The sequence below is a fragment of the Thalassophryne amazonica genome, chromosome 4 (genome assembly GCF_902500255.1).
Source record: "Thalassophryne amazonica chromosome 4, fThaAma1.1, whole genome shotgun sequence".
NCBI classification, from domain to species: Eukaryota; Metazoa; Chordata; class Actinopteri; order Batrachoidiformes; family Batrachoididae; genus Thalassophryne; species Thalassophryne amazonica.
In genome coordinates this window covers 85895721-85921728 of record NC_047106.1, presented here as the reverse complement: position 1 = coordinate 85921728, position 26008 = coordinate 85895721, and the positions used below count along the sequence as shown (strand labels likewise).

The window sequence follows — 26008 nt, the reverse complement described above, 5'->3', positions numbered from 1 at the left end:
TTCAAATGGGCAAGTTTTAAACATTAACCATTCAACGAAGTACATCGGTCATTGATTATAATTGATTCACCGCACTAGTAGCTGTGCTGCTGTAGAAGCATGTTTTCTGTAGCTGTCTGCCTGGCTGAGCACTATGCCTGTAGTTACCACAAAAACAGCTTCAGTTATGTTAAGAAGATGTTCTCAACAGTAGTTTTTCTGCTAGCCATGATGCTGGTCTAAAAATGGTCATGCTTTACTGGTTTTGTTTGTTTTTAGTTTTATATTATAATCTATTATACCATGTGTGGGGGTCGTTCAGGATGGAGAAGCACTGGAAGCAGAAACCAAAAAGTTTGAGGATCTGGAGTTTCAACAGCTGGAGAGAGAAAGCAGCCTGGAGGAGGAAAGAGAAACCATCAGCCAACAGCTGCAACAAGAAAGGGCAGAGTACCATGGCAGCGTGGCCAAGAGAAAGGTGAGAAACACCCGACACGGCGTAGGATTTGGATTATAAAGATACTGTTAAAATGGTTTATTAAAATGGGATTTGGTGTTGTCAAAAGTTGAAGTTACCAGTGGCAAACGTTTGTGTCAGACCTTTTCATAGGGACCATGCCATAATTACTTTTTGCTCCATCATTTTTTAGCCCTCAAAAAAGAAAAACAAACCTCTTTGTTGCTTTGTTTTGCTTTTCTGTTTAATAAGATTGAAACTGCAAGCTCGTTCAGGAGAGTTACATTGCACACATGTAGCATGTACGTTGGAGTTTACACCACTGACAAATTGTGGTGGTCCTTCCATTACACAATGGACCTTGCAGACAAGCACATCTGAGATTTTGTTTTTGAGGCGCATGGGGCTGTTCAGTGGAATAGTGATGTTCGATTTGTAATGTAATTCATTTATTTATTTCATTTATATAGTGCCAAATCACAACAAAATTGCCTCAAGGTGCTTCACACAAGTAAGGTTTAACCTTAACAACCCCTAGAGCAAGCACACAGGCAACAGTGGTAAAGAAAAACTCCCTCTGATGATTTGAGGAAGAATCCTCAAGCAGACCAGACTCAAAAGACCTCTGCTTTGACCATGCTACCAACACAAATGACAAAGCTAATATACAGAAAATTTTGGGAGTCCATGCTGGTGCACATGACGAGAGGCTTGCAGAAGAAGCCACTCACTCCTAGGGATGGGTATTGATAAGATTTTATCGATATCAGTGCCATTATCGATTCCGCTTATCAATCCGATTCGTTATGGATTCTCTTATCTATACCGCTTGTGGATTTTCTGTGTTCTAAAAGTAGCCTTTACAGGTCAACAACATTTTATTAAGTCTTAAAGTAAATAAATATGAAATTGGTCACTGGATCCTTGATCTCTGGACATATAAAATAAAATTAAAATTAAAATTAAAAATATAAATGAACAAAATCTGTAGTTTTTGTCAAAAGCATTTCCTTTCAGACATTTTGGCATGAATGTCTCTCCATACATCTGAGCAGGATATCTCAGTTTGGGAGAAAAAAAAAACGTTTTGATCAATTGCAGTTTGATTCTATTACAAAGTTTGGAAAGAGGTGTCATTTGATTTAAATGACATTTCGCTTTGAAGTTATTAATTCTGACTGAGCTCTATCATTCTAACTTGACTCGGCAGAGAGCCGCACAGGATTTGGAGCTGTGTGAACAGAACGGAGGATGATTCTCGTTTCTTTCTCGCAACAAGACAGGAGTCCCAGTTAGTGACTTTAATCCGCACAAAAGTGACTCACGATTTCACATATTCAGGGATGAAAGTGGTGAAAAACAAAAAAATTTGAAACCCAAAATTACCCCCAACACCACCCGCATGAAAATTTTTTGAATTCTAGAAGCTCTGAAATGCAATCTGGGACTATTCCAGACAATAAACTGCAGTGAGTGCAGCATCCATTTTGGTGAGAAAAAAACCCAACTTTCCTTATTCAAATTCATCCCAGTAGTGAATACTTAACAGTATTCCCTGAAAACTCCCTTCTGTCTGATCATTTCTTAATAACATTTACATTTACTCTGATGGACTACCCAGCAGTGGGGAATAAGTTTCATTACACTAGAAGTCTTTCAGAAAGTGCTGTAACTAGGTTTAAGGATATGATTCCTTCTTTATGTTCTCTAATGCCATATACCAACACAGTGCAGAGTAGCTACCTAAACTCTGTAAGTGAGATAGAGTATCTCGTCAATAGTTTTACATCCTCATTGAAGACAACTTTGGATGCTGTAGCTCCTCTAAAAAAGAGAGCTTTAAATCAGAAGTGCCTGACTCCGTGGTATAACTCACAAACTCGTAGCTTAAAGCAGATAACCCGTACGTTGGAGAGGAAATGGCGTCTCACTAATTTAGAAGATCTTCACTTAGCCTGGAAAAAGAGTCTGTTGCTCTATAAAAAAAAGCCCTCCGTAAAGCTAGGACATCTTTCTACTCATCACTAATTGAAGAAAATAAGAACAACCCCAGGTTTCTTTTCAGCACTGTAGCCAGGCTGACAAAGAGTCAGAGCTCTATTGAGCTGAGTATTCCATTAACTTTAACTAGTAATGACTTCATGACTTTCTTTGCTAACAAAATTTTAACTATTAGAGAAAAAATTACTCATAACCATCCCAAAGACGTATCGTTATCTTTGGCTGCTTTCAGTGATGCCGGTATTTGGTTAGACTCTTTCTCTCCGATTGTTCTGTCTGAGTTATTTTCATTAGTTACTTCATCCAAACCATCAACATGTTTATTAGACCCCATTCCTACCAGGCTGCTCAAGGAAGCCCTACCATTATTTAATGCTTCGATCTTAAATATGATCAATCTATCTTTGTTAGTTGGCTATGTACCACAGGCTTTTAAGGTGGCAGTCATTAAACCATTACTTAAAAAGCCATCACTTGACCCAGCTATCTTAGCTAATTATAGGCCAATCTCCAACCTTCCTTTTCTCTCAAAAATTCTTGAAAGGGTAGTTGTAAAACAGCTAACTGATCATCTGCAGAGGAATGGTCTATTTGAAGAGTTTCAGTCAGGTTTTAGAATTCATCATAGTACAGAAACAGCATTAGTGAAGGTTACAAATGATCTTCTTATGGCCTCGGACAGTGGACTCATCTCTGTGCTTGTTCTGTTAGACCTCAGTGCTGCTTTTGATACTGTTGACCATAAAATTTTATTACAGAGATTAGAGCATGCCATAGGTATTAAAGGCACTGCGCTGCAGTGGTTTGAATCATATTTGTCTAATAGATTACAATTTGTTCATGTAAATGGGGAATCTTCTTCACAGACTAAAGTTAATTATGGAGTTCCACAAGGTTCTGTGCTAGGACCAATTTTATTCACTTTATACATGCTTCCCTTAGGCAGTATTATTAGACGGTATTGCTTAAATTTTCATTGTTACGCAGATGATACCCAGCTTTATCTATCCATGAAGCCAGAGGACACACACCAATTAGCTAAACTGCAGACATGGATGACCTCTAATTTCCTGCTTTTAAACTCAGATAAAACTGAAGTTATTGTACTTTGCCCCACAAATCTTAGAAACATGGTGTCTAACCAGATCCTTACTCTGGATGGCATTACCCTGACCTTTAGTAATACTGTGAGAAATCTTGGAGTCATTTTTGATCAGGATATGTCATTCAAAGCGCATATTAAACAAATATGTAGGACTGCTTTTTTGCATTTACGCAATATCTCTAAAATCAGAAAGTTCTTGTCTCAGAGTGATGCTGAAAAACTAATTCATGCATTTATTTCCTCTAGGCTGGACTATTGTAATTCATTATTATCAGGTTGTCCTAAAAAGCCTTCAGTTAATTCAAAATGCTGCAGCTAGAGTACTGACGGGGACTAGAAGGAGAGAGCATATCTCACCCATATTGGCCTCTCTTCATTGGCTTCCTGTTAATTCTAGAATAGAATTTAAAATTCTTCTTCTTACTTATAAGGTTTTGAATAATCAGGTCCCATCTTATCTTAGGGACCTCGTAGTACCATATCACCCCAATAGAGCGCTTCGCTCTCAGACTGCAGGCTTACTTGTAGTTCCTAGGGTTTGTAAGAGTAGAATGGGAGGCAGAGCCTTCAGCTTTCAGGCTCCTCTCCTGTGGAACCAGCTCCCAATTCAGATCAGGGAGACAGACACCCTCTCTACTTTTAAGATTAGGCTTAAAACTTTCCTTTTTGCTAAAGCTTATAGTTAGGGCTGGATCAGGTGACCCTGAACCATCCCTTAGTTATGCTGCTATAGACGTAGACTGCTGGGGGGTTCCCATGATGCACTGTTTCTTTCTCTTTTTGCTCTGTATGCACCACTCTGCATTTAATCATTAGTGATCGATCTCTGCTCCCCTCCACAGCATGTCTTTTTCCTGGTTCTCTCCCTCAGCCCCAACCAGTCCCAGCAGAAGACTGCCCCTCCCTGAGCCTGGTTCTGCTGGAGGTTTCTTCCTGTTAAAAGGGAGTTTTTCCTTCCCACTGTAGCCAAGTGCTTGCTCACAGGGGGTCGTTTTGACCGTTGGGGTTTTACATAATTATTGTATGGCCTTGCCTTACAATATAAAGCGCCTTGGGGCAACTGTTTGTTGTGATTTGGCGCTATATAAAAAAATTGATTGATTGATTGATTGATAGTATTCTGCTCTTACTAGGATGCAGCAGTTTTCTAGCTTGGCAGATAAGTTCTGAAGGAAATCACTGAAGAAATTAACAGCTTGAAAATATGGTTTGACCAAAACAAATTGTCATTAAACTTAATTAAATAGGGATGATGTGGAGGTGTGAGAGTCACTAGGTGTTTACAGGAAACAGTTGTTTATTTTTTATTTATTTCAGTTATTTCTATATTTATTTATTTATGTTCAGTGTTATTTCGTTTTATATTTTCTTTTGTGTTTTGTTTTATGAGGTTCTTTTTGTCTCTTTCTCTAAAATTGTATTGTAGCATTATTAGTTATTATTATTATTGTTTTTGTTGTTGCTATTATTATTATTAATATATAAATAAAAAATATTACAATTTGTAATATATTTGACTCTTTTATGACAACAAACGCTGAGCCATTAATTATTATACAGAATACAAATGCACACAAATGTGCTGAGATGCGAACAGCTTAATGCTAACTTTAACATTGACATGCCATAGACATGCTAATGCGTTAGCCTCCGTCCCGTTTTTAAGTTATAAAATACATCTATTGACTATTCAAGAAGACCATAACCGGTCAGTTTAACATAAAAAAGGTAAATATTACTCACAGACATATGCACTTTAGGGTTTTAGTGGGGAAAATTAAGACAAATTGAAATAAAACAAAGAACCAATGAAGCAGCGGGTCAGATCACTGCTTTATTGCTTCAAAGAAGATCTGCGCTGCAGTAGTGGTTGATTACAGACCCTGCAGGGGTTCTGTTATTAACGTAGAGAAATTATCATTTTCCCGACAAACACCCCCAAAAACAATGGCCGCTCTGAAGGACCGATAAGGGAATCATTAAAAAAAGGCTATTGATGTAGGTGGATTGAATCATTTCTTAACGATACCCAAAAAGAACCGGTTCCCAATACCCATCCCTACTCACTCCCATCTCTGGATGGAGCCATACCTCAAACAGAGAGAAAAAACAGAATCAAGGATGAGAAAAACAACAAATACAGTATAATTATATAGTATAATTTGTCAGCACTAAGCAGCAACAAAAAAAACAGAAGAAATACTAAGGTGATCGCCGGCCACTAGCCCTAAGCTTCACTAAAAGACCCAGAATTTAGATAAAGTTGAGGCTGCGGCCCACACTTTTTTCTAATAAAATGACTTTAAAATTGTAAAAAGCATAGTAACACACTATGCCAGTATGCTAGTCATACGAAAGGGAAAATAAGTGCGTCTTAAGTCTGGAATTAAAAGTCTCTACAGAATCTGACTGTTTTATTGATGCAGGGAGATCATTCCACAGAACACGGGCACAATAAGAGAAAGCTCTGTCACCTGCAGACTTTTTATTCACTGTACGTATGGTTTAAGTAGATCAGCTAAATAGGGAGGTGCTAGTCCGTGAACAAGGTTAGTAGCAGAACCTTAAAATCTGATCTCACTGGGACAGAAAGTCAGTGAAGAGACGTCAGAATGGGTGTAATGTGGTCAGACTTTCTGCTTCCTGTCAAAAGTCTGGCAGCAGCATTTTAAACCAGTTGGAGACCTCTAATGCTAGACTGTGGTAAACCAGAAAATAGAACATTGCAGTAGTCCAATCTAGAAGAAACAAATGCATGAATCAAGGTCTCAACATCAGCCATGGGCAGGATGGGAGAAATCTTTGCTATATTTTGCAGGTGGAAGAAAGCAGTCCTCGTAATATCTCTAATGTGGAGGTCAAAAGACAATATAGGATCAAAAATTACCCCAAGGTTCTTCACTTTTTCAGTGTGATGTATGTCACAATGAGCCTCGACTAATCGTTAGCTGGTCAAATCGATGCCGATGTCTCACTGAACCATCATTTTAGTCTTATCAGAGTTTAAAAGTAATTGAAATTGCTAGACATCCAGCTTCTCACTGATGCAAGGCAGTCTTCTAAGGATTTTATGTGGATGAGATTACCACTAGTTATCGGCATGTATAACTGAGTATCATCAGCATAGCAATGAAAGGCAATCCCAAATCACCGTAATATGTGCCCAAGGGGTGCTATATAAAGGGAGAAAAGCATGGGGTCTAATGCCGCGTTCACACTGGGCGCGATGCGAACAACTGCAGCCACAGGTTGCCATGTAATCCCTATGTAAGGACGCGTTTTGGCGCCAAACCGCGCAGCGCGACGCGAGTGAAGCAACCCAAGTGAAGCGATTTTGAGTGTTTTGCATGTTTGTGGCGCGATATTGCATCGCGTCACGTCGTGTTGCCCTCCTCCCCAAGTTGAAAAATCTGAACTTTTTCGTCTCGTCGCGCCGCGATGACCACTGAATATGTAGTGACATGGAGATGTCTGGAGTTTGACTGAGGATGTGAACATGTTCTGTATCTGGTAGCAGCCTGTGAGCAGGACTTATGTCTCTTTTGTCCTTTATTTCACAATCATGACAGAGTTTTTGGAGCGAGCAGCAGCCCCACAGCAGCGGGAGCGGAGTTTCTTTTTCTTTCTTTTTTTTACATGCATGCGCAAGAGAATCGTCCATGGAGATTATTTTACTTATTAACTACACAGATGTATAATAAAGTTTCTTTCTTTCTTTTTTTTCTCTTTTTACGTGCGCGCACGAGCGAATCGTCTGTGTGGAGAATATTTTATTAATTAACTACACAAATGTATAATAAAACAAATGGTGACTGGATTCTAAACACAATTATGACAGAGTTTTTTGGGGGAAGAGCGAGCTGCAGCAAGCAGCGGAGTTTCTTTTTTTTTTTTTTTTTTTTACATGTGCGCGCGTGAACGGGACAGTTGGTCCTTAAACTGGGTCCCGCAGAGGCGGAAGGACCGCTGAAAGCGGCCGTCATCCAGACGCAGCTCCTGCAGCAAATAATGATACTCTCTGTATTGGGAGCTTTTCACAACAACTCGCTCCGTGTGAAAGGTCCGTCATGATGACTTGACGCCGAGTGGAATGGAAGCTCCTCCTATTTGATGACGCACTGGTGCGAATTTTCGCAGCGAAAGTCCACGCAAGCAGAGCGACACACCGGGCGAAGGAGGCGCGTCCGTCGCCACGTGACCCTCGTGAATTTGTAGCGTCTGATCGTGCCCAGTGTGAACGCGGCATAAGATGGAGCCCTGTGGAACCCCAAATATCATGTCACTATGGTTAGAGGTAGTGTTATTGTACAAAACACAGTGAGAACAACTGTTCAGGTATGACATCAACCATGCAAGGGCATTCCCAGTAATCCCAAAATGCTTCTCCAGCCTACTGAGTAGAATATGATGATCCACAGTATCAAACTCAGCACTAACATCTAACAGCACCAGAACCGTAGTGGTGTCCGAATCCATTGCAAGTAGAATATCATTCACCACTTTAGTGAGAGCTGTATCTGTGGAATGGTATTTTCTAAAAGGAGACTGCAGTGGCTCAAAAAGATTACTCTCAGTAAGGTGGCCCACCTTTGTAGTTATTGTTGGTAAAAACAGTATTTTGTGTGGAACTAATTACAGTTCCAGTTGAATACAAACTGCTTTGATTAAAACTTTCTATCAACTGCTTTTCTACATTTTCCATAGAACAGAAACAAATTAAATGATGTTGCTGTAAATCAACATGTTTGTCGGTAAAACTTTAAAACTTCAGATGTACTGGGGAATTTAAGTTGAGTTAGCAGAGCAAATCTGAAAAAAATTGAGCAATAGTGGATACTTTTTTGTGAAATATTTTCATATGAAAAAATAAATATTACTGAACTCAACAAATAGGATTTGTATTTTGAGTTTATTTGTGCTGATTTATTTTGACTGAAATGCAGGATGGTTGTTTGGTTCAATATGAAGTCAGAACTACTGAAAATAAAGTTGATGTTTAATAATATTGATTATACTGTATGTTCTGAGGTGACCTTTAACAAAGCTTGTGCTGCAAGTTCTGTTGAACTGCTACATTATGTGTTAGTACAGTATTCTGACTTTCAGTCTTGTTCTTGTAAAGGAAAAGGTGTCTGCTCTGGAGAACCAGGCCACCCAGCTCAGCCTGCAGGCATCCCAGGATTGTGAGCGTCTCGCCAAAGACAAGACCCTCACAGTGCAAATGCTCCAAAAGGTGCACATTAATCTGTTCAGCACCACACAGAGTGCATTGTGTTTCACACTTTGTTTACACACACATGATGTTCCAGACTTTTTTAACACTTCGTATTTCTTGCACAAGAGTCTTTCACAATAAGAGCACAGGACAGATTGATGATGTAATAACAAGTCCGACAGAGAAGAGTAGAAAAACAGTGAAAACTCATTTTTTGCTTTTTACAATTTTTTTTTTGGCTTTTTTACAATATGCTGAGGGTCACGGAATTAATTTATTTTAGGTGGCTATTTCATTTACTTTAAAAACTTTTTTGGGTGGGCATTCAAACAACTTTCTTCAAAAAGAGGGTGGACAGATGCTCTGCCCTGGACCCTCAGACACAAGAATATGGTAATTTAATCAATTGCATTGATTAAATTGTTTCAGTCCTAATTTGGAAATATGCAAAATCACATGCACTCACTTGTCCCAAGCAGTTCAGTCATACATTCTCATGTGATTAGACAAGACTTTTAAAGTTATGCCCCATGCAAGTTTGAAAATGGTGTTGCTTTGTGTTGCATAGATGAAAAGTGTAGTGCTGTTTCATGCCACCTGTCAGTATTGCTCCCCCTCAAAAAACAGGCCTTTAGATGAAAGACTGAAGTACTTACTGAAGTAACTCAGGTTAGATCTGGTAGGATGTACTTGTGCTGCTCGTTTCCACATCCACCACACCACAGAACATCCCCAGGTCCTGGATGGCAACCATCCATGCAGACATCTTGTGCATCCCCACTTCTTGAAACCATTTTTCTGATCCAGCTGGGTGAAAAATGCATGTCCTCTTGGCATGATCCGGCTTTCAGGTGCCTCAGTGTTGAGGACCCCAATAACTTGAAAACATGCTCTGCTTGTCTGCCTGGTTGTTGTTATCCAGGACTGGCTGTTGCTATGACCTTCTTCAGTATGTCAGAGACTTCCCCATCGTTTGAAGGGGGAGAAAATGGAGTAATATTGACAGGTATCGAACAGCAGCTGCTGTACCTTTAAATCTAATTATTGAACATTCATCTTCTTCTTCTTTCAGCTGACCCTTTAGGGGTTATCACAGCAGATCAGTCATTTCCATCTCACCCTATCCTCTGTATCTTCCTCTGTCACATCAACCACCTGCATGTCCTCCCTCACCACATCCATAAATCTCCTCTTTAGCCTCCCTCTTCTCCTCCTGTTTGGTGGCTCCATCCTCAGCATCCTTCTCTCTATATACCCTGGGTCTCTCCTCTGCACATGTCCAAACCATCTCAATCTTGCCTCTTTGACTTTGTCTCCAAACAGTCCCACCTGAGCTGTCCCTCTGATATGTTCATTCTTAATCCTGTCTATTCTCATCACTCTCAAAGAGAATCACATCATCTTCAGCTCTGCCTCCTGTCTTTTTGTTCATGCCGCCGTCTCTAAGCCGAACAACATAGCTGGTCTCACTACTGTCTTGTAGACTTTCCCATTCACTCTTCCTGATATTCTTCAGTCACAAATCAATCCTGCCATTTTTCTCCACCCTGCCTGCACTCTCTTTTTTGCTTCTCTACCACACTCTCCATTACTTTGGACAGTTGACCCCAAGTATTTAAACTTATCTACTTTCACCACTTCTACTTCTTGTAATTGCACTGTTCCACTGGGCTCCCTCTCATTCACACACGTACCCAGTCTTGCTCCTTCTGACTTTCTTTCCCCTTCTCTCCAAAGCATATCTCCACCTTTTTAGGCTAGACTCAATCTGCTCTCTACTTTCACTACAGAGCACAATTTCATCTGCAAACGTCATTGTCCATGGAAAGTCCTGTCTGATCTCCTCTGTCAACCTGTCCATCACCACTGCAAACAAGAAAGGACTCAGAGGTGATCTTTGGTGTAATCCTACCTCCACCTCGAGTGAATCTGTCATTCCTACTGCGCATGTCACCGCTGTCACACTATCCTTGTACATATCCTGCACTACTCTCACATACTTCTCTGCCACTCCAGACTTCATCATGCAATACCACAACTATTCTCTTGGCACCCTGTCATAAGCTTTCTCTAAATCTATAAACACACAATGTAACTCCTTCTGGCCTTCTCTATGCTTCATCAGTATTCTCAGAGCAAACTCTTTCTCAGCATGAAATCATATTGCTGCTGACAGATCTTCAATTGTTTTCTAAGCCTAGTTTCTACTACTCTTTCCCATAACTTCATGCTGTGGCTGATCAACTTTATGCCTCTGTAGTTACTGTAGCTCTGCACATCACCTTTGTTCTTAAAAACAGGAACCAGCACACTTTGTCTCCACTCCTCAGGCATACTCTCACTTTCCAAGATTTTATTAAACAATCTGGTATAAACTCCACCGCCATCTCTCTAAGACATTTCCATTCCTTAGCTGGAATGTCATCCGGACCAATTGCCTTTCCACTCTTCATCCTTTTCTTAGCTGCCCTCATTTCATCCTTACCTACTTATCTCTTGTACTTCCTGATTTACTCTCTCCACTTCAATCCTTTTCTCTCTCTCATTTTCTTCATTCATCAGCTCCTCAAAATATTCCCTCCACCTTCTCAACACACACTCCTCACTTGTCAGCACATTACCATGTGCATCTTTTACCACCCTAACCTGCTGCACATCCTTTCCAGCTCTATCGCTTTATCTGGCCAATAATATCTAACTTCGCTTTATCTGGCCAAGTCCTTTTCTCCTTCCTTATTGTTCAACTTCTTCTACAGCTCACTAAATGCCTTTTCCTTAGCTTTTGCCACTTCTCTTTTTGCCTTACGTCACATGTCCTTGTACTCCTGTCTACTTTGTTCATCGCTGTGACTGTCCCAGTTCTTTTTTGCCAAACTCTTTTCTCCTTAAGTTTTCCTGGATATCTTCATTCCACCAAGTCTCTGTGCCTTCCTTCCAATGTCCAGGTGTCACACCCAGTACTTTCCTAGCTGTCTCCCTCACCACATCTGCAGTACTTTTTCAGTTGTCCAAAATTGCTTCTACTCCATCCAGTGCCTGTCTCACCTGCTCATTGAATTTCACACAGAAGTCTTCCTCCTACAGCTTCCACCATCTGATCCTTTGTTGAGCTCTCAATCTCTTCTTCTTCTTCAATTCTAAAGTCATCCTACAAACCACCATCCTATGCTGTCTAACTACACTCTCTCCTGCCACCACCTTACAATCTCTAATTTGTTTAAGCTTGCATCTCCTACAAAGAATGTAGTCCACCTGAGCGCACCTTCCTCCACTCTGATATGTCACCCTGTACTCCTTCCTAAAGTAGGTATTCACCACAGCCATTTCTATCCTTTTTGCAAAATGTGCCCTTCCACACTCCTGTCCTTGATACCATATCTACTCATTACTTCCTTGTCACCTCTGTCACCTTTGCCAACTTCCCCATTGAAGTCTGCTCCTATCTCCACTCTTTCATGCTTGGGCACACTCTCCACCACCTCATCTAACTCACTCCAGAAATCTTCTTTCTCCTTCATCTCGCAGCCTACCTCTGGGGCATATGATGATGTCATCACCTCTTCAATTTTCAACTTAACACTCATTACCCTGTTAGACTCGCTTAACCTCCAACACACTCTTACATACTCTTCCTTTAAAATTGAACCCTACACCATTTCTCTTCCTAACCTCACCACGATGCAACAACTTGAATCCATCGCCAGTGCTCCTTCTCTTACTTTCCTTTCACTTGGACTCTTGCACACACAATATGTCTACCTTTCTCCTCTCCATCATATCAGCCAGCTGTCTCCCATTTCTGCCAACATTCACAGTCCCAACTCTCACTTCCACCCTTCTAGTTTTCCTCTTCTCCCGCTGTCTCTGGACATGTTTTACTCCACTTCTTCTGCTTTGCCCAGCAGTAGCCCAATTTCCGCTGGCACCCTGTTGGGCAACAGCACCAATTGGTATGGAAATTCGATTTGCAGCTTTAATTTTGGTGCTTTTTACACCAGATGCCTTTCCTGATGCAACCGTCCTCATTTATCCGGGCTTGGGACCGGCACTCAGAATGTACTGGTTGCACACCCCATGTGGCTGAGTTTTATCAAAGATTCTAAAACATACTAACATACATATTAAACATTAATATGCTGCTTAAATATGTTGATGTTTCAGGAGAAAGAGAGACTGTCTGCACTGGAGAAGAGGTACCACAGTCTGACCGGAGGCAAGAACTTCCCCAAATCATCCACTGCACTGAGAGAGGTTTGAACCCTGCTATACTTAGAGTATTTGTCTTTACCTGCAAAGACACTTTCATTTCTTACACTGTGCTCCTCTGTAATGCGCAGTGATTTCTGCATTAAAACTGAATGGTCTTAGGTGTCTTCTTGCATAAACAATGTCTTCTTGTCTTACTGGTGATCTCACACCAGCTCTTTCAATATTCTTGTCACTGAACCATGGAGCTGATTTTTTCATGGTTGCTCCCATAGCAGCACACTGTTTTTGATGCACTCTTGTAGCTAAAAGTAAGCATGGATCTTGAAATCATTCTTGTGGCTTCTGATTGATTACTGAACACTAGTTGCCATACTTGCTGTCCAAACAGATGAGACAGAGTTTAAAAAAAAAAATGGAAGGAAATGTGACACTTTACCAGAAGCTGCAACCTGCGTCTTTTTGTTTCTAATCAAATTTGTCTACAGATGTGATTATGGGGGAAAAAAAATCTTACCAAGTATGTTTGTCTACTTTAGAGTCAAAACATTTAATCTTCACTAAACATAAGACACGATCGCTTAAACCCCTTTTCGGAAAGGGCGGGATCTGTCCAGCGGTCCTTATGCAGTCATGAAATTGGGTTGAACGCTGCATGACCCTAAAGCAGTGCTCAGCTACCACCAGGACCTTACAAGGTCCCCTCGGTGTCCCCTCACAACCCACCATGATCGCAGTGGTTGCCGTGAAGTATTAAGCTGCACCTGATTTCATCAGGAGAGTTGCCAAGCCCGGAAGACAGACAAATACCTCACTGGCCACTCAAAAACACCTCACAGGGCACCCCATGACCACCCGACAGGCGCACAATGACCATGGGTTTTTTTTGCTGCGGCAACAGCAGATCATCCACTGTAACATGATCGGAGTGACGTGAGTTTGGACATGAACGCAGAAAAAAAGAACAACATCATTTCAATATCACAGCCAATGGCCGATTACTGTTGTGATGCCAACCTGTAGCACTAACTAACTAAAGATCTGTCATCATAGAAGACAAAAACAGCTAAATATTAAAGGAATACTTTTTCCATGTTTCTGTATGTATTGTAAGTCTGTCCATGCACATGTGGTAATAATTAGTGGTTGCTGATGTATTTTATTCCTAATTATCCCTCTTGCTTGGTGAATCAGCAGGTGTATTTCTGGAAAATGTCTTACATGGCAGAGCTGCCGTGGAAGCATACCAAAATAGCGGAGATGATCGGAGAGAGAGCCGGTTGTGGAAGTGGGTGAGAGAGTCCAGCAGCCATGGCTCATTGTCAGTGGGCTGGACACACCTGTCCACACCAGCTGGGATAATCCTTTTTCTTCTTCTAAATCAGGACCACAATAGGAAAATGTCTCGTGCTGTCGGCCGTGATCAGCCCCTGCATACAGAGGTGGGCTTAAACGTTGCGGAACTGTGTTCCGCATCTGTTCAAAGGAGGATGACATGGATCTAGACAAGGTTCTCCAGCTGGCGACCGTGTGCCATCCATGCGTGACGGTGCCAGCTGAGACCTCCTTGATGGCGTGGACCTGGACATTGTTCTCCGGCTGGTCGTCACACACCATCCGTGTATGACAGTGCCAGTCGAGACCTCTTTGATGGTGTGGTCTTTACATATTTAATTTGGGAAATCATTCAAAAGTGCCCTGTTCACTTTTTTCCTTCTGTATTTTGTTCTCATCAGTGGACCTTTGTTATTTTTATTTTACATTGACAGAGTCTATCGGATTTTGGATCTTAATGTGTGCAGAGTCTGTTCTCTGTACCGGAGAGCACACTGTTTTAACCTTGTTATAGTGCCCGTTGTGAGCATTCACATGGAACTCTCGGCTGTTTTTCAGGCTGTCTGATCACACAGATGTATTTGTTAGATTTTTTTCACAGTTGCAGTGACGACAACACTTATAAGCATGCACAAAGCTGAGCCTATAGCAGAAACTGTTTTTAACGGGCTACATTTCCGACTAATGGACGTGCATGTGCACTGTCTTCTCACAGTGGAGAGCGGCTGCTGCTTTTACTGCTACTGTATCAAAATGAACAGTTATCACTTAAAAATGAGTCATCATAACATGACATCACACTTACATAAACTTTGCAGTTAATCTGCAGCTTGGGTCTTCGGGCCCCTTTCACACATAACACAATTAAAGCCAACTAGCGCATGAAGGAGGAATTGCATGCCATTTGTGAAAAATTGGAGCTGCCTCCAATGCCTTGTACACCCGTCCCTACAATTATTCACACACACCAGTGGCTGAAAGGCAGAGAGTGCCCTGTGAGAGCCCATTCAATCCCTCTCATGGCAGGTGTTGGCCAAATTATTCCAGGTGAGACACACGAACATCCAACACTGCTCGCCTGACGCTTAGAAAATTTGTGGCCATTCGCGCTGTCAGCACGAAAACAGTGAGCAGATGATCATTTTCGAGCTGGATGTAAAATTTGTCAAAGTGCTCCCATGAGTGTGGCGTTGCAAAAAGCAACACACATGTGGCATGCATGTGTATGCGCGTGTATCCCCCCCCATGGCATATCTGTGTTTCGCGCTCCCCCCTACACATGTGGAGTGCGGTAGGGGGAACACGCTTGCATAAAATGCAAGTGTGTATATATGTACAGACATGATCATATGGGGGCCGGACAGCCACGTCTTGGTGCACACAGCACAGGGAGCCGCCTGTCAGCTGATCGCAGCACGCTGACAGCTGGAAATGACGTGTCACATCACAAACACAGAGACCACCACCAGGACAGGTATATAAATAATTGCGATAATACAAATTACGTATCAAATAACTAAAATGAATGACTACATAACACAGAAACACAGAGTGACACGTTGGTCTGGGCACTGAATGGGCAGGGGGCCGTGTCTGGCTGCCAACAGCAGCTACTGTTGAGATCTCTGCTCCTGGACATCCCACCTGGGGACCACATACCATGTTTTGAAAGACATGAACTTACAGCTTTCCTCTGTGAGGTGCGTGTCTCTGCCTGCTGTCCTCACGTGGAGATAAATAAAACATGTTTTGCCTTTGTGCCCAGCTGCAGAGAGAGAGAGAGATTTTGTCCATTTTAATACACATAACAGATTTTGTCCGTTTTATGAGTATAATGGATTTTGTCTTATGTTAAATGAGATATTTTGACTAGAAATTAGAAAAACATACTTGGTAAGATCTTGTGTTTATGCAGTGTGAGCTGGACATCTTCTCAGTTCAGTTCCTCAACCTTTTTTATTTGTAGATTGATTTGGTTACACTGTTGATCTGATATATACATTTTTTCATTATTTTGGAAAGGGTAAGTGAAACAGCCTGTGTTAACACAAAACTGTTATGTTGTTAACACCTACGTGAAACTGTGATGGAAAGAGGATTTCGTTAGGCAATAAACAGATTTATTCCCCCAAAACAGAAAATGCGGCATATCAACAAGACCGGCTTGTTAGAGGACATCCACTCCTCCCAGCATTCCCTCTGTCGAGGCTCTCCTTCCTACTTGCCTCCCTGCCCCCCCTGTCACTTGCACCCCAGCAGCCCTACAGAGGTAACCTAATGATTGGCTGCATGATGCTCCTGCTCCCTCCCTGCTCTCACCCCTCAAGATTACCCACTGTCCATGTCCTCATCACACCATGGCTCTGATTGTGATCTGTACTGTGTAAGCTCAGATTAGCTTTTCAACACTCCAGTGTTAATGAAATCCTCATTGAAAGAGGAGTCCGGATGGTAGCATTCAGTTTGATTTGGATTTTTCATCTTTCTTTCTACACTCTTTTAAGCAAGTTTGTTGGGGATGCTGAAAGTTGAGTCTGTACAGTGATATCATAGTAAATGTCATGTAGTATTCATGATGTTTGTGTTAATTTGAGATGCCAGCATCATTTTGCGCCAGACTGAGATAATTTTGCACTATAACTGACGGAAAAGTTGTGTGTGTGGTGTGGTGGTGGTATGATAAAGCAGCATACGCAGTGATGGACAGTTCACACACAGAATGTAAATTTATACCTCATTAAAAGGTTTAGTGTTAACCGAGCCCCAGCCACATTTCACAAGACATAAGAAATAGCCTAACTTACTAAATTATATTAACAATTGATGCTCCCTGTAGTGCTCTGTATATGTGCATCAACAAAGCGAAATGGAAACTTAAATATTGTGAAAAGAGTAAATAATAATTAGATTAAAACAACAGAAAATTATTGTTTGTTTTACTGAATTGTTTAGTAAATTTTTGCAGCTACAGCTCCTCACCAGTAGGGGGAGATACAGCCTCCTCAGCACCCCTACTTTCAGCATCCCTGCACTTTTTTATGCAGAGATTAATAAACACTCTCCAGTGTCAGACAAAACAAATGTTTTTCAGTTAATAATGTGATGCATTTTGGAGGTGATTTTGGAAATTATTTAATGAGAAATTTCTACGGTAAGAGTTTTAACATTTATCGTTGTGTCACAGACGTATCTGTCTGAAAACCATTAGTAATAATGGCTGTCTCTGATTTGTGATTGTCACTTATGTACGATATGTTTTGTGTGTTGTGCAAAAATGGCACACTTTTTGTTGCTTGGTTCATTGGTGTTTGTCCATCACACATGCTCTTATTAAAACTGTTAACACAGCAGCAAACAGATAAAATCCACGGCTCATGTGATATAGTCTCAACAATAAAAGTCCAAGTCATTGTGTTTGTGTTTGTGCACTATACATGAGAACTGTGGTGCACCGTTGTCCTCATGGCTTCTTATCTCATTTAATCATGCGGCTGGCTGGGGCTCAGGAATACTTGAAGCTGTCAGATGTCTGTACGAAGTACTGCAGCAACACCTGCCATGAAAGCAGCTCGCCCCCTTCTCACAGCCACTCTTTTGCCATAGATGCTGCCTTAGCTGGCCCCCGCGAGGTACCATCACGTCTGCCTGTGTCCTCACTTGTTGCTCTGTTAATCTCCCTTTTTCCCCTTTCTCAATCTCCATCCTTCCATTTTCATAACATGTTGTTCCCTCTGCTGATTTACTGTTTGTCGTGTGGTATACTGACTGGGCTGTTAATGTTGCTGCTGGCTTCATAAGCGTTTGCATTTTGACTCACTTCCTCTGTACATAAAACTGTCAGTTTATAGTAGTCAACACTGAGAATGATGTAGTGTGTGTTATATGCCTTTCCGTGCGACACATTAGTAATATGGACAGTTCAAAGGTTTAGTTTGAGACTGCCCATAGTTAATGTTTTATGGCAGTACAGTGCTTTCAAATTGAATATGAAATAATAATTTAATAAATTATTGTTTGTTTTTATAACAGAATAAGAAATATTCTTTAAAGAGCTCTATGATTATTTTTGGATCACCTCAACATAAGACTTGAACCTGTGGGATAAGCACAGACAACAATGGGCCTCAGGGTCTATATACTAGTGGCAAATTTGTGGACTACACTTAAAAGCCAGGTCCATGACAGGAAACCACCCAGTTTAAATGAACTCTACCAATTCTGTCAAGAAAAGTGGTCAAATATCCAGCCGTAATTATGCCAGAAGCTTCTTGATGCCAGAAGATTGCTTATGGAGAAGAGGCAACACTCTGTTGGTCATTGTTGATCTGTTGGTCTGCTTGCAAAAATAGTTAATAGGGGCTAGCAATCAAGATTCTTGTGATTTGAATAAGAAGTATGTTATCAACATCTGTTACTTCTTCCATCTCTGAGCAGGACCAGTACAAAACATGTCTCTGAGTGTCCACCTTAGTTATCCCGGGGAACACAATATTGATTTCAAGCCCAATATGTGTGACATTAAGTTGAAACACAGAATGATAATTATACCTTACTTACAGATGGTTTGGAGCTGGGTCTGATTGAACTTACCAATGCATCAATTTGATGTTTTGTCTGCCAGAACCCATTCTAATGCCTGAATTCTCAGTTTAGAAGATACTGGGTATCATTCTGGTACTGTAATACCTTTTTAAAGTTAAAAATCTGTGCATGCAAAATTGGGATTTAATATGTTTTTATTATATGACATAAGTAGATCCTTGTCATTATATTGTATATGTCATGTGGCATTGGTCATTTGTCCCATTGTGTAGAAAAATAGCATGATTATCATAATTTTTCAAGCAGTTTTGTTCCATTTACTGTTCATTTTGGTTCCATACGTTTTGCTCCATTGAACGACTCCACTGGATCTACAGGTGTCATATAATACAAATAATGGATGTTTCCATTCATGCAGTGAAATAATATTTTCATGAATTGAAAGATGGAATAGTTTGTCTTTCAACTCATGAAAATATTCTTACCAGTGCATGAAAGAAAAACATTCATTATTTGATTATTGTTTCATGACAGTATGACAGTATTAACAACTTGTGAACTGAACATAAAATTCACTATCACTATCAGACATGTTAATTTTGTTTTTACCTAATGAAAGTTAAGTTACTGTTTTTGTGAGAGCCTTGTGCTGACCTTTGAACTTTACTAGAGTTGGAAGACCTGACAGCAATTAAACAAGCTTAACTCCACCCATTTATAACGTTAAAATTGAGCATGGTTCATAGTACATTTAGATCGATTCAGAGATCTGTGTATCTGCAGTCAGATCTGTTACTGTAAAATCGATTTTAGATTTATCGGTTAATAACTGATTCGCCTTATAATTGTACTATATATAAAATAAAACAAATGTTAGAGTGGATGGTGTGGGTGATATGATGGCATTCTATGTCAGTCCAGTCCTAATGTTGTTTTGTCTGTAGCTGGATGTCTTATCATTTTCTCTTAGATCATCCTTCCCTCACACCTTAACGGTCGATGCAGAAGCTTACTAACTAAACCTGTCAGTGTTTCCTTGCTGATTCCTCTTTAGCTGACATGTCTGTCTTCACACTGCTCTGCCCTTCTCTCCCCCATGTCTGTGTCTTTGGGAAGGACTATGTGACTGTCGGCCAGTTAAGTCAGATGTATGGAATGCCAAAGGTGGAGTTGTCTCCTACCTCCCTGCTTCGCCAGCCGCTGCAGTCTGGAGCAGTAGATCCCGCCTTCTCCTGCCTCCCCTCTCCTCATGGCTCCTCCCCCTCTCTGTCTGTGGAGGTGTGTGCAGTGCTGCCCGCTCCGTGAGTGCACTTGTTTAAAGGTGCACAATCATTTTATGTGACAGGCGGCTTCTGTACAGGTTCTGTTCAGGTTTCTGTACAAGCATGCACAACAAAAATAGAACAAAAATGCTCCTGATGATGACATCTTAACAAAGCCACCTGAATTAACATAATGCACTCCAGCATGCTGTGTTTAGTCAGTGTTTGTTGCATGACTACATGGAGGTAGGCTTTATAATACGTTCTACTTAGACAATTAAAGGTACTATGTGGATGAGGTCAGTAATAATAATACGTGGTGTGTCCATAAAGTAACGGTCCTTTTTATTTTTTTAAAAACTATATGGATTTCATTCATATGTTTTTACGTCAGACATGCTTGAACCCTCTTGCGCATGCGTGAGTTTTTCCACGCCTGTCGGTGACGTCATTCGCCTGTGAGCACGCCTTGTGGAAGGAGTGGTCCTGCCCCCTCGTCGGATTTTCATTGTGGCTATCTCGGCTTTCAGTGCTTACCAGTCGAGTGAGTATAAGAGAACTTGTGGAGAGCTGGACATGTCCAAACTTGTCCTCTAACACTCCGAAACGGAGGTGTTCCTTTGTCTCACTTCATCAGCGAATCGGTCGTGACGCGCGAAGCCTCCGCGCGGCTTTCCATGACAAAATCTCTTGTTAAAAGTGAAATCTGCCGGAAAATGGCTGATGTCCAGCTCTTGTGATAACCAGAGAAAGAGCACACGACGGTCTCGTATACACAGAGCCATCAGCTTAGAAATGATCCAGTAGTTTGTGCCGCGATGTCGCAGCTACGAGCGCGGCACACCGACCGTCCTTAAAGGGGTCCTTAAAGGGGTCCTTAAAGCTGTAGTTAAAGTCCTTATTCTCTGTGAAGCCTGTAAAATTTTCACCAAAAGCCAGATAACTTTTTCGAATGGTTTCCAGGTGCCAGTCTCTAACAGCTTCTGAAAAAATTCTGATGGAAAAAAGTCCTTTTCATTCCGCCATTTCCAGACAATGAAAATCCGACGAGGGGGCAGGACCACTCCTTCCACAAGGCGTGCTCACAGGCGAATGACGTCACCGACAGGCGTGGAAAAACTCACGCATGCGCACAAGGGTTCAAGCATGTCTGACGTGAAAACATATGAATGAAATCCATATAGTTTTTAAAAAAAATAAAAAGGACCGTTACTTTATGGACACACCACGTAATTGCTAAAACAGCATTTATAGCTATCAAACTATAATTCTGGTTCAGCTCAGTACTGATGTCTGGAATAACTTTTACGATACCTTAGATGGTTTAAGGTGGTCAGTCATGCAAAAGTATAGTTGCCATTTAAGTGATAAACATCATTTAATTTCATCCCAGCTGCAGCAAAAATGGGAGTAGTAGAAATTCCAAAAGGAAAAGTACAAAATCAAATGAAATGTTAATATTCTTGTCTGGAAACTGGGCCATTGTATTGTGGAAACATAGACATAGAAACATATGTTTAGGATAGTTTAAGAAGATACTATGTACTTTGAATGGATTAAAAGAGCAACAATTACAGCTTTATAAGGGCATTTAAGATTTTTCCACATCTTTCTTCTGTATTTAAATGCTTGCTAATTTCTTTTTCTTGTCTTTTTTCTTTCCTGTTTTTCTTTCCATTCTTTGTGGTGTGACGGTGGCTCTTTAGTACCAGTCTGAGGGCAGTAGGTCTCACCTCCACAGGCTAGATTTAGAGCAGTGGTACCAGGAGCTGATGGCTGCGGGACACTGCAGCCAGCTCTGCCCTCCCTCCCTTCCAGCCAAGTCATTGTCCAGCCGCAGGCCTGTACTGCAGGTAGAAGGCTTTCTTTCTCTTTTTCCAACTGTTTCTGTGCCACAGTGCCTCATCATGCCTTCGAGCCGCTACTACTAATTCATGTGCAGAGCAGGAGGTCAACCTCTAACAGTGTATACAACATGTTTTTTTTTGTTTTTTTTTTTGGGGGGGGGGGGGGGGGGGGGGGATCTTTTTTAAGTGTTTTTTTCTTCTTCTTCTTTTTAAATAATTCTGCATACATGGTACATGAAAACTTTATACACTTCCCCACAACAATGTTGCCTTTCACATCCCAAACAACTTGTGAATTCAGGCTCATATTATTGCTGCAACTGTCACATGAAACAAAGTGTTATTTATGTATTTCATGAACACAGCTGCAGTGTTAATTTGTCATGAAAGAGAGAGACTTCTCTCATGTGAGGTAAGTTTGGAAAAAAAAATTACATATGAGGAGCATCTAAATTCTTCAGAAAACCTCAATCGGGATCCCTTTATCACTTCAGATAAGTTTGAATGAGTAGAACTGATCAAATACTGCGAAGCTTTATCTCTTGCTCCTTTTGTACATACTGTAAATAATCTGGATCAGAGATGTGTACATATAGAACCAAGGGGGACTAGACTGCTAATCCCGGTCTATGTGTCATCTGTGGCCTGTGACATGTTTTCCAGCGGTTGCTTGGAATTCACCCATGGTGGGGTTCTTTATGCTCATTTGTGTGCTGTTCTAAAAACAAGGTTTTTCAGCATTTTGTGGTTGTGATTTCTGTTTTTTCTCTGTATTTCTACATTCTTCAGGTTTTTCGCTCAAAGCTGGACAGTGATTCAGGACAATCGCTTCATCATCCTAAATCAGGCTCTATATCGCCTCTGCAGCATGGAGCAGCAACACTGGGACGCAACACAAGCTCCAAGGTAGAGTGGCGTTCCACAGTAGGTGTGTAACTGAGTGAGTTTTTTGTGACGTGACACTTTCACAGAGGAAGTCACTTAGGAAGTTGAAGAATTGGTGATATTCATTTTCTCATGTGGAGTCTGTCTCAGCTTCACTGAAAAAAAGGAGTCTGTGGGTTGGAGAGAGGAGGAGAGAAGGTAACTGTTTCGTCCACAGAGGTGTGCAATCCATTGTTCATGATATTGTCATATTGCACACCTCTGTAGACACTAATTAAATTCTCTAATTTTCTCTCACTTGTTCCATTCTTCCTCCACATACACTCAACAAAAATATAAATGCAACACTTTTGGTTTTGCTCCCATTTTGTATGAGATGAACTCAAAGATCTAAAACTTTTTCCACATACACAATATCACCATTTCCCTCAAATATTGTTCACAAACCAGTCTAAATCTGTGGTAGTGAGCACTTCTCCTTTGCTGAGATAATCCATCCCACCTCACAAGTGTGCCATATCAAGATGCTGATTAGACACCATGATTAGTGTACAGGTGTGCCTTAGACTGTCCACAATAAAAGGCCACTCTGAAAGGTGAAGTTTTATCGCACAGCACAATGCCACAGATGTCGCAAGATTTGAGGGAGCGTGCAATTGGCATGCTGACAGCAGGAATGTCAACCAGAGCTGTTGCTCATGTATTGAATGTTCATTTCTCTACCATAAGCCGTCTCCAAAGGCGTTTCAGAGAATTTGGCAGTACATCCAACCAGCCTCACAACCGCAGACCACGTGTAACCACACCAGCCCAGGACCTCCACATCCAGCATGTTCGTTGTTGTAACTGACTTGATTGGGCAAATGCTCACATTTGCTGGCGTTTGGCACATTGGAGAGGTGTTCTCTTCATGGATGAATCCTGGTTCACACTGTCCAGGGCAGATGGCAGACAGCGTGTGTGGCGTCATGTGGGTGAGCGGTTATCTGATGTCAGTGTTGTGGATCGAGTGGCCCATGGTGGCGGTGGGGTTATGGTATGGGCAGGCGTCTGTTATGGATGAAGAACACAGGTGCATTTTATTGATGGCATTTTGAATGCACAGAGATACCGTGACGAGATCCTGAGGCCCATTGTTGTGCCATACATCCAAGAACATCACCTCATGTTGCAGCAGGGTAATGCACGGCCCCATGTTGCAAGGATCTGTACACAATTCTTGGAAGCTGAAAATGTCCCAGTTCTTGCATGGCCGGCATACTCACCGGACATGTCACCCATTGAGCATGTTTGGGATGCTCTGGACCGGCGTATACGACAGCATGTACCAGTTCCTGCCAATATCCAGCAACTTCGCACAGCCATTGAAGAGGAGTGGACCAACATTCCACAGGCCACAATTGACAACCTGATCAACTCTATGCGAAGGAGATGTGTTGCACTGCATGAGGCAAATGGTGGTCACACCAGATACTGACTGGTATCCCCCCCAATAAAACAAAACTGCACCTTTCAGAGTGGCCTTTTATTGTGGACAGTCTAAGGCACACCTGTGCACTAATCATGGTGTCTAATCAGCATCTTGGTATGGCACACCTGTGAGGTGGGATGGATTATCTCAGCAAAGGAGAAGTGCTCACTATCACAGATTTAGACTGGTTTGTGAGCAATATTTGAGGGAAATAGTGATATTGTGTATGTGGAAAAAGTTTTAGATCTTTGAGTTCATCTCATACAAAATGGGAGCAAAACCGTCTGACACGTATGGAAACTATAGCTGTTAGCTCCCGCTGTGGAGGTAGAGCTGTACAAATGGGTTTCATCCGTCTGCCCACACATACCTCCACGCCCTTCATTGTGCGATTGCTCAACACCAAAGTGGCTGATGCAGAGACCCTGATTCATGCACACCATGCCACGCGCTCAGACGCTGGCTGGTCCTCATGTGATCGTGTCTGTACGTAATTATCAGCATGTCATGAGGGCGTGAGCGCCTGCCCACACATGTGCATTGCATGTTCACCAGCTGAGTTGTAGTACACAGTGGTCAGCTGTTCCAGCAGAGCCCCTCGCTGGACAGCAACAAGACTCCGGGACCCTCAGCCACAGCTGACAATGTTGGATTCATTGTATGTGTGTGTGTGTGTGTGTGTGTGTGTGTGTGTGTGTGTGTGTGTGTGTGTGTGTGTGTGTGTGTGTGTGTGTGTGTGTGTGTTGGGGGGCAATGACAACACACTCCACAAGCCTTTTCTGTTGGGGGGTGACACACTACACAAGCCATTTGTGTGTTGGGGGGAGGGGAGAGTTTGGCACAGTAGCACCCATGTGTTGCTTGGTAGCGCCACACTCGTGTTGCACTTAGACAATTTTCACAGACAGCTCAATTGTGGTCATCTGCAGTCCATTATTGTGCTGGGAGTGTGAATAACCCCGACTTTTCTAAGTGCCCAGTGAGCGGTGTTGGATGTTCATGTGTGGTACCTGGAATTTGGCCGACACCTGCCAAGAGGGGGGTTGAACGGGCACTCACTGGGCACTTGCTGACTTTCGGCCGCTGGTGTATGCGAATGGTTGTGGTGATAGCTATACGAGGTGTTTGAGCCGGTTCAGATTTTTCATGAGTGGCATGCGATTCCTTCATGCGCCAGTCGCCGTCAGACATGTTATGTGTGAAGGGGCCTTTAATTATGACTTTTTTCACTTTGAAAAGTACAGTATTTTAACTCTGGCAGAGCAATGTCTTCTAATGAGTACTACTCTAGTTTAATTTTGAGTTTTTGTCTGCTGTGTCTCCTCAGAGCCCCATGCTGGCAGCCAGCTCCACTGGTAGCCTTCCCAGAAATCTGGCAGCCACCTTGCAGGACATTGAGACCAAGCGACAGCTCGCTCTGCAGCAGAAAGGTAAAAGCAGAGGGAGATCACTCCTCTGCTGCTCAAGTTTACTTTATAATAAACACCATCTCTGAATGCTGAAATAATCATTATGCAATTATTGTTTAATGATTAATTATAAATTATGCATGGTGCATAATTGAGCCATTAGTTAATAATAAATCATTTCTACATTGTTACCAAACTTACTCGAGCATTTAATCAGTGATTTTCTTCTGACACACTACACAACTAAATGCATCTTTTTCTTTTTGTGACATACGGTGATGTTCTTTCTCCAAA

The 26008-nt window shown here is 41.7% G+C and overlaps 1 protein-coding gene across 3 annotated transcripts in view; it reads left to right on the top strand.

Moving 5' to 3' along the window:
- phldb1b (pleckstrin homology-like domain, family B, member 1b) overlaps nucleotides 1-26008 on the top strand; it is a 439803-nt gene that overhangs the window by 365765 nt on the left and 48030 nt on the right. For all 3 annotated transcript variants that reach the window (XM_034168200.1, XM_034168199.1, XM_034168201.1), the window contains 8 exons: nucleotides 302-457; nucleotides 8665-8775; nucleotides 12919-13008; nucleotides 16436-16567; nucleotides 19957-20118; nucleotides 21809-21955; nucleotides 22739-22855; nucleotides 25633-25735. In XM_034168200.1, coding sequence (XP_034024091.1) covers nucleotides 302-457; nucleotides 8665-8775; nucleotides 12919-13008; nucleotides 16436-16567; nucleotides 19957-20118; nucleotides 21809-21955; nucleotides 22739-22855; nucleotides 25633-25735 — 1018 coding nt within the window. The remainder of the gene's footprint in view (nucleotides 1-301; nucleotides 458-8664; nucleotides 8776-12918; nucleotides 13009-16435; nucleotides 16568-19956; nucleotides 20119-21808; nucleotides 21956-22738; nucleotides 22856-25632; nucleotides 25736-26008) is intronic.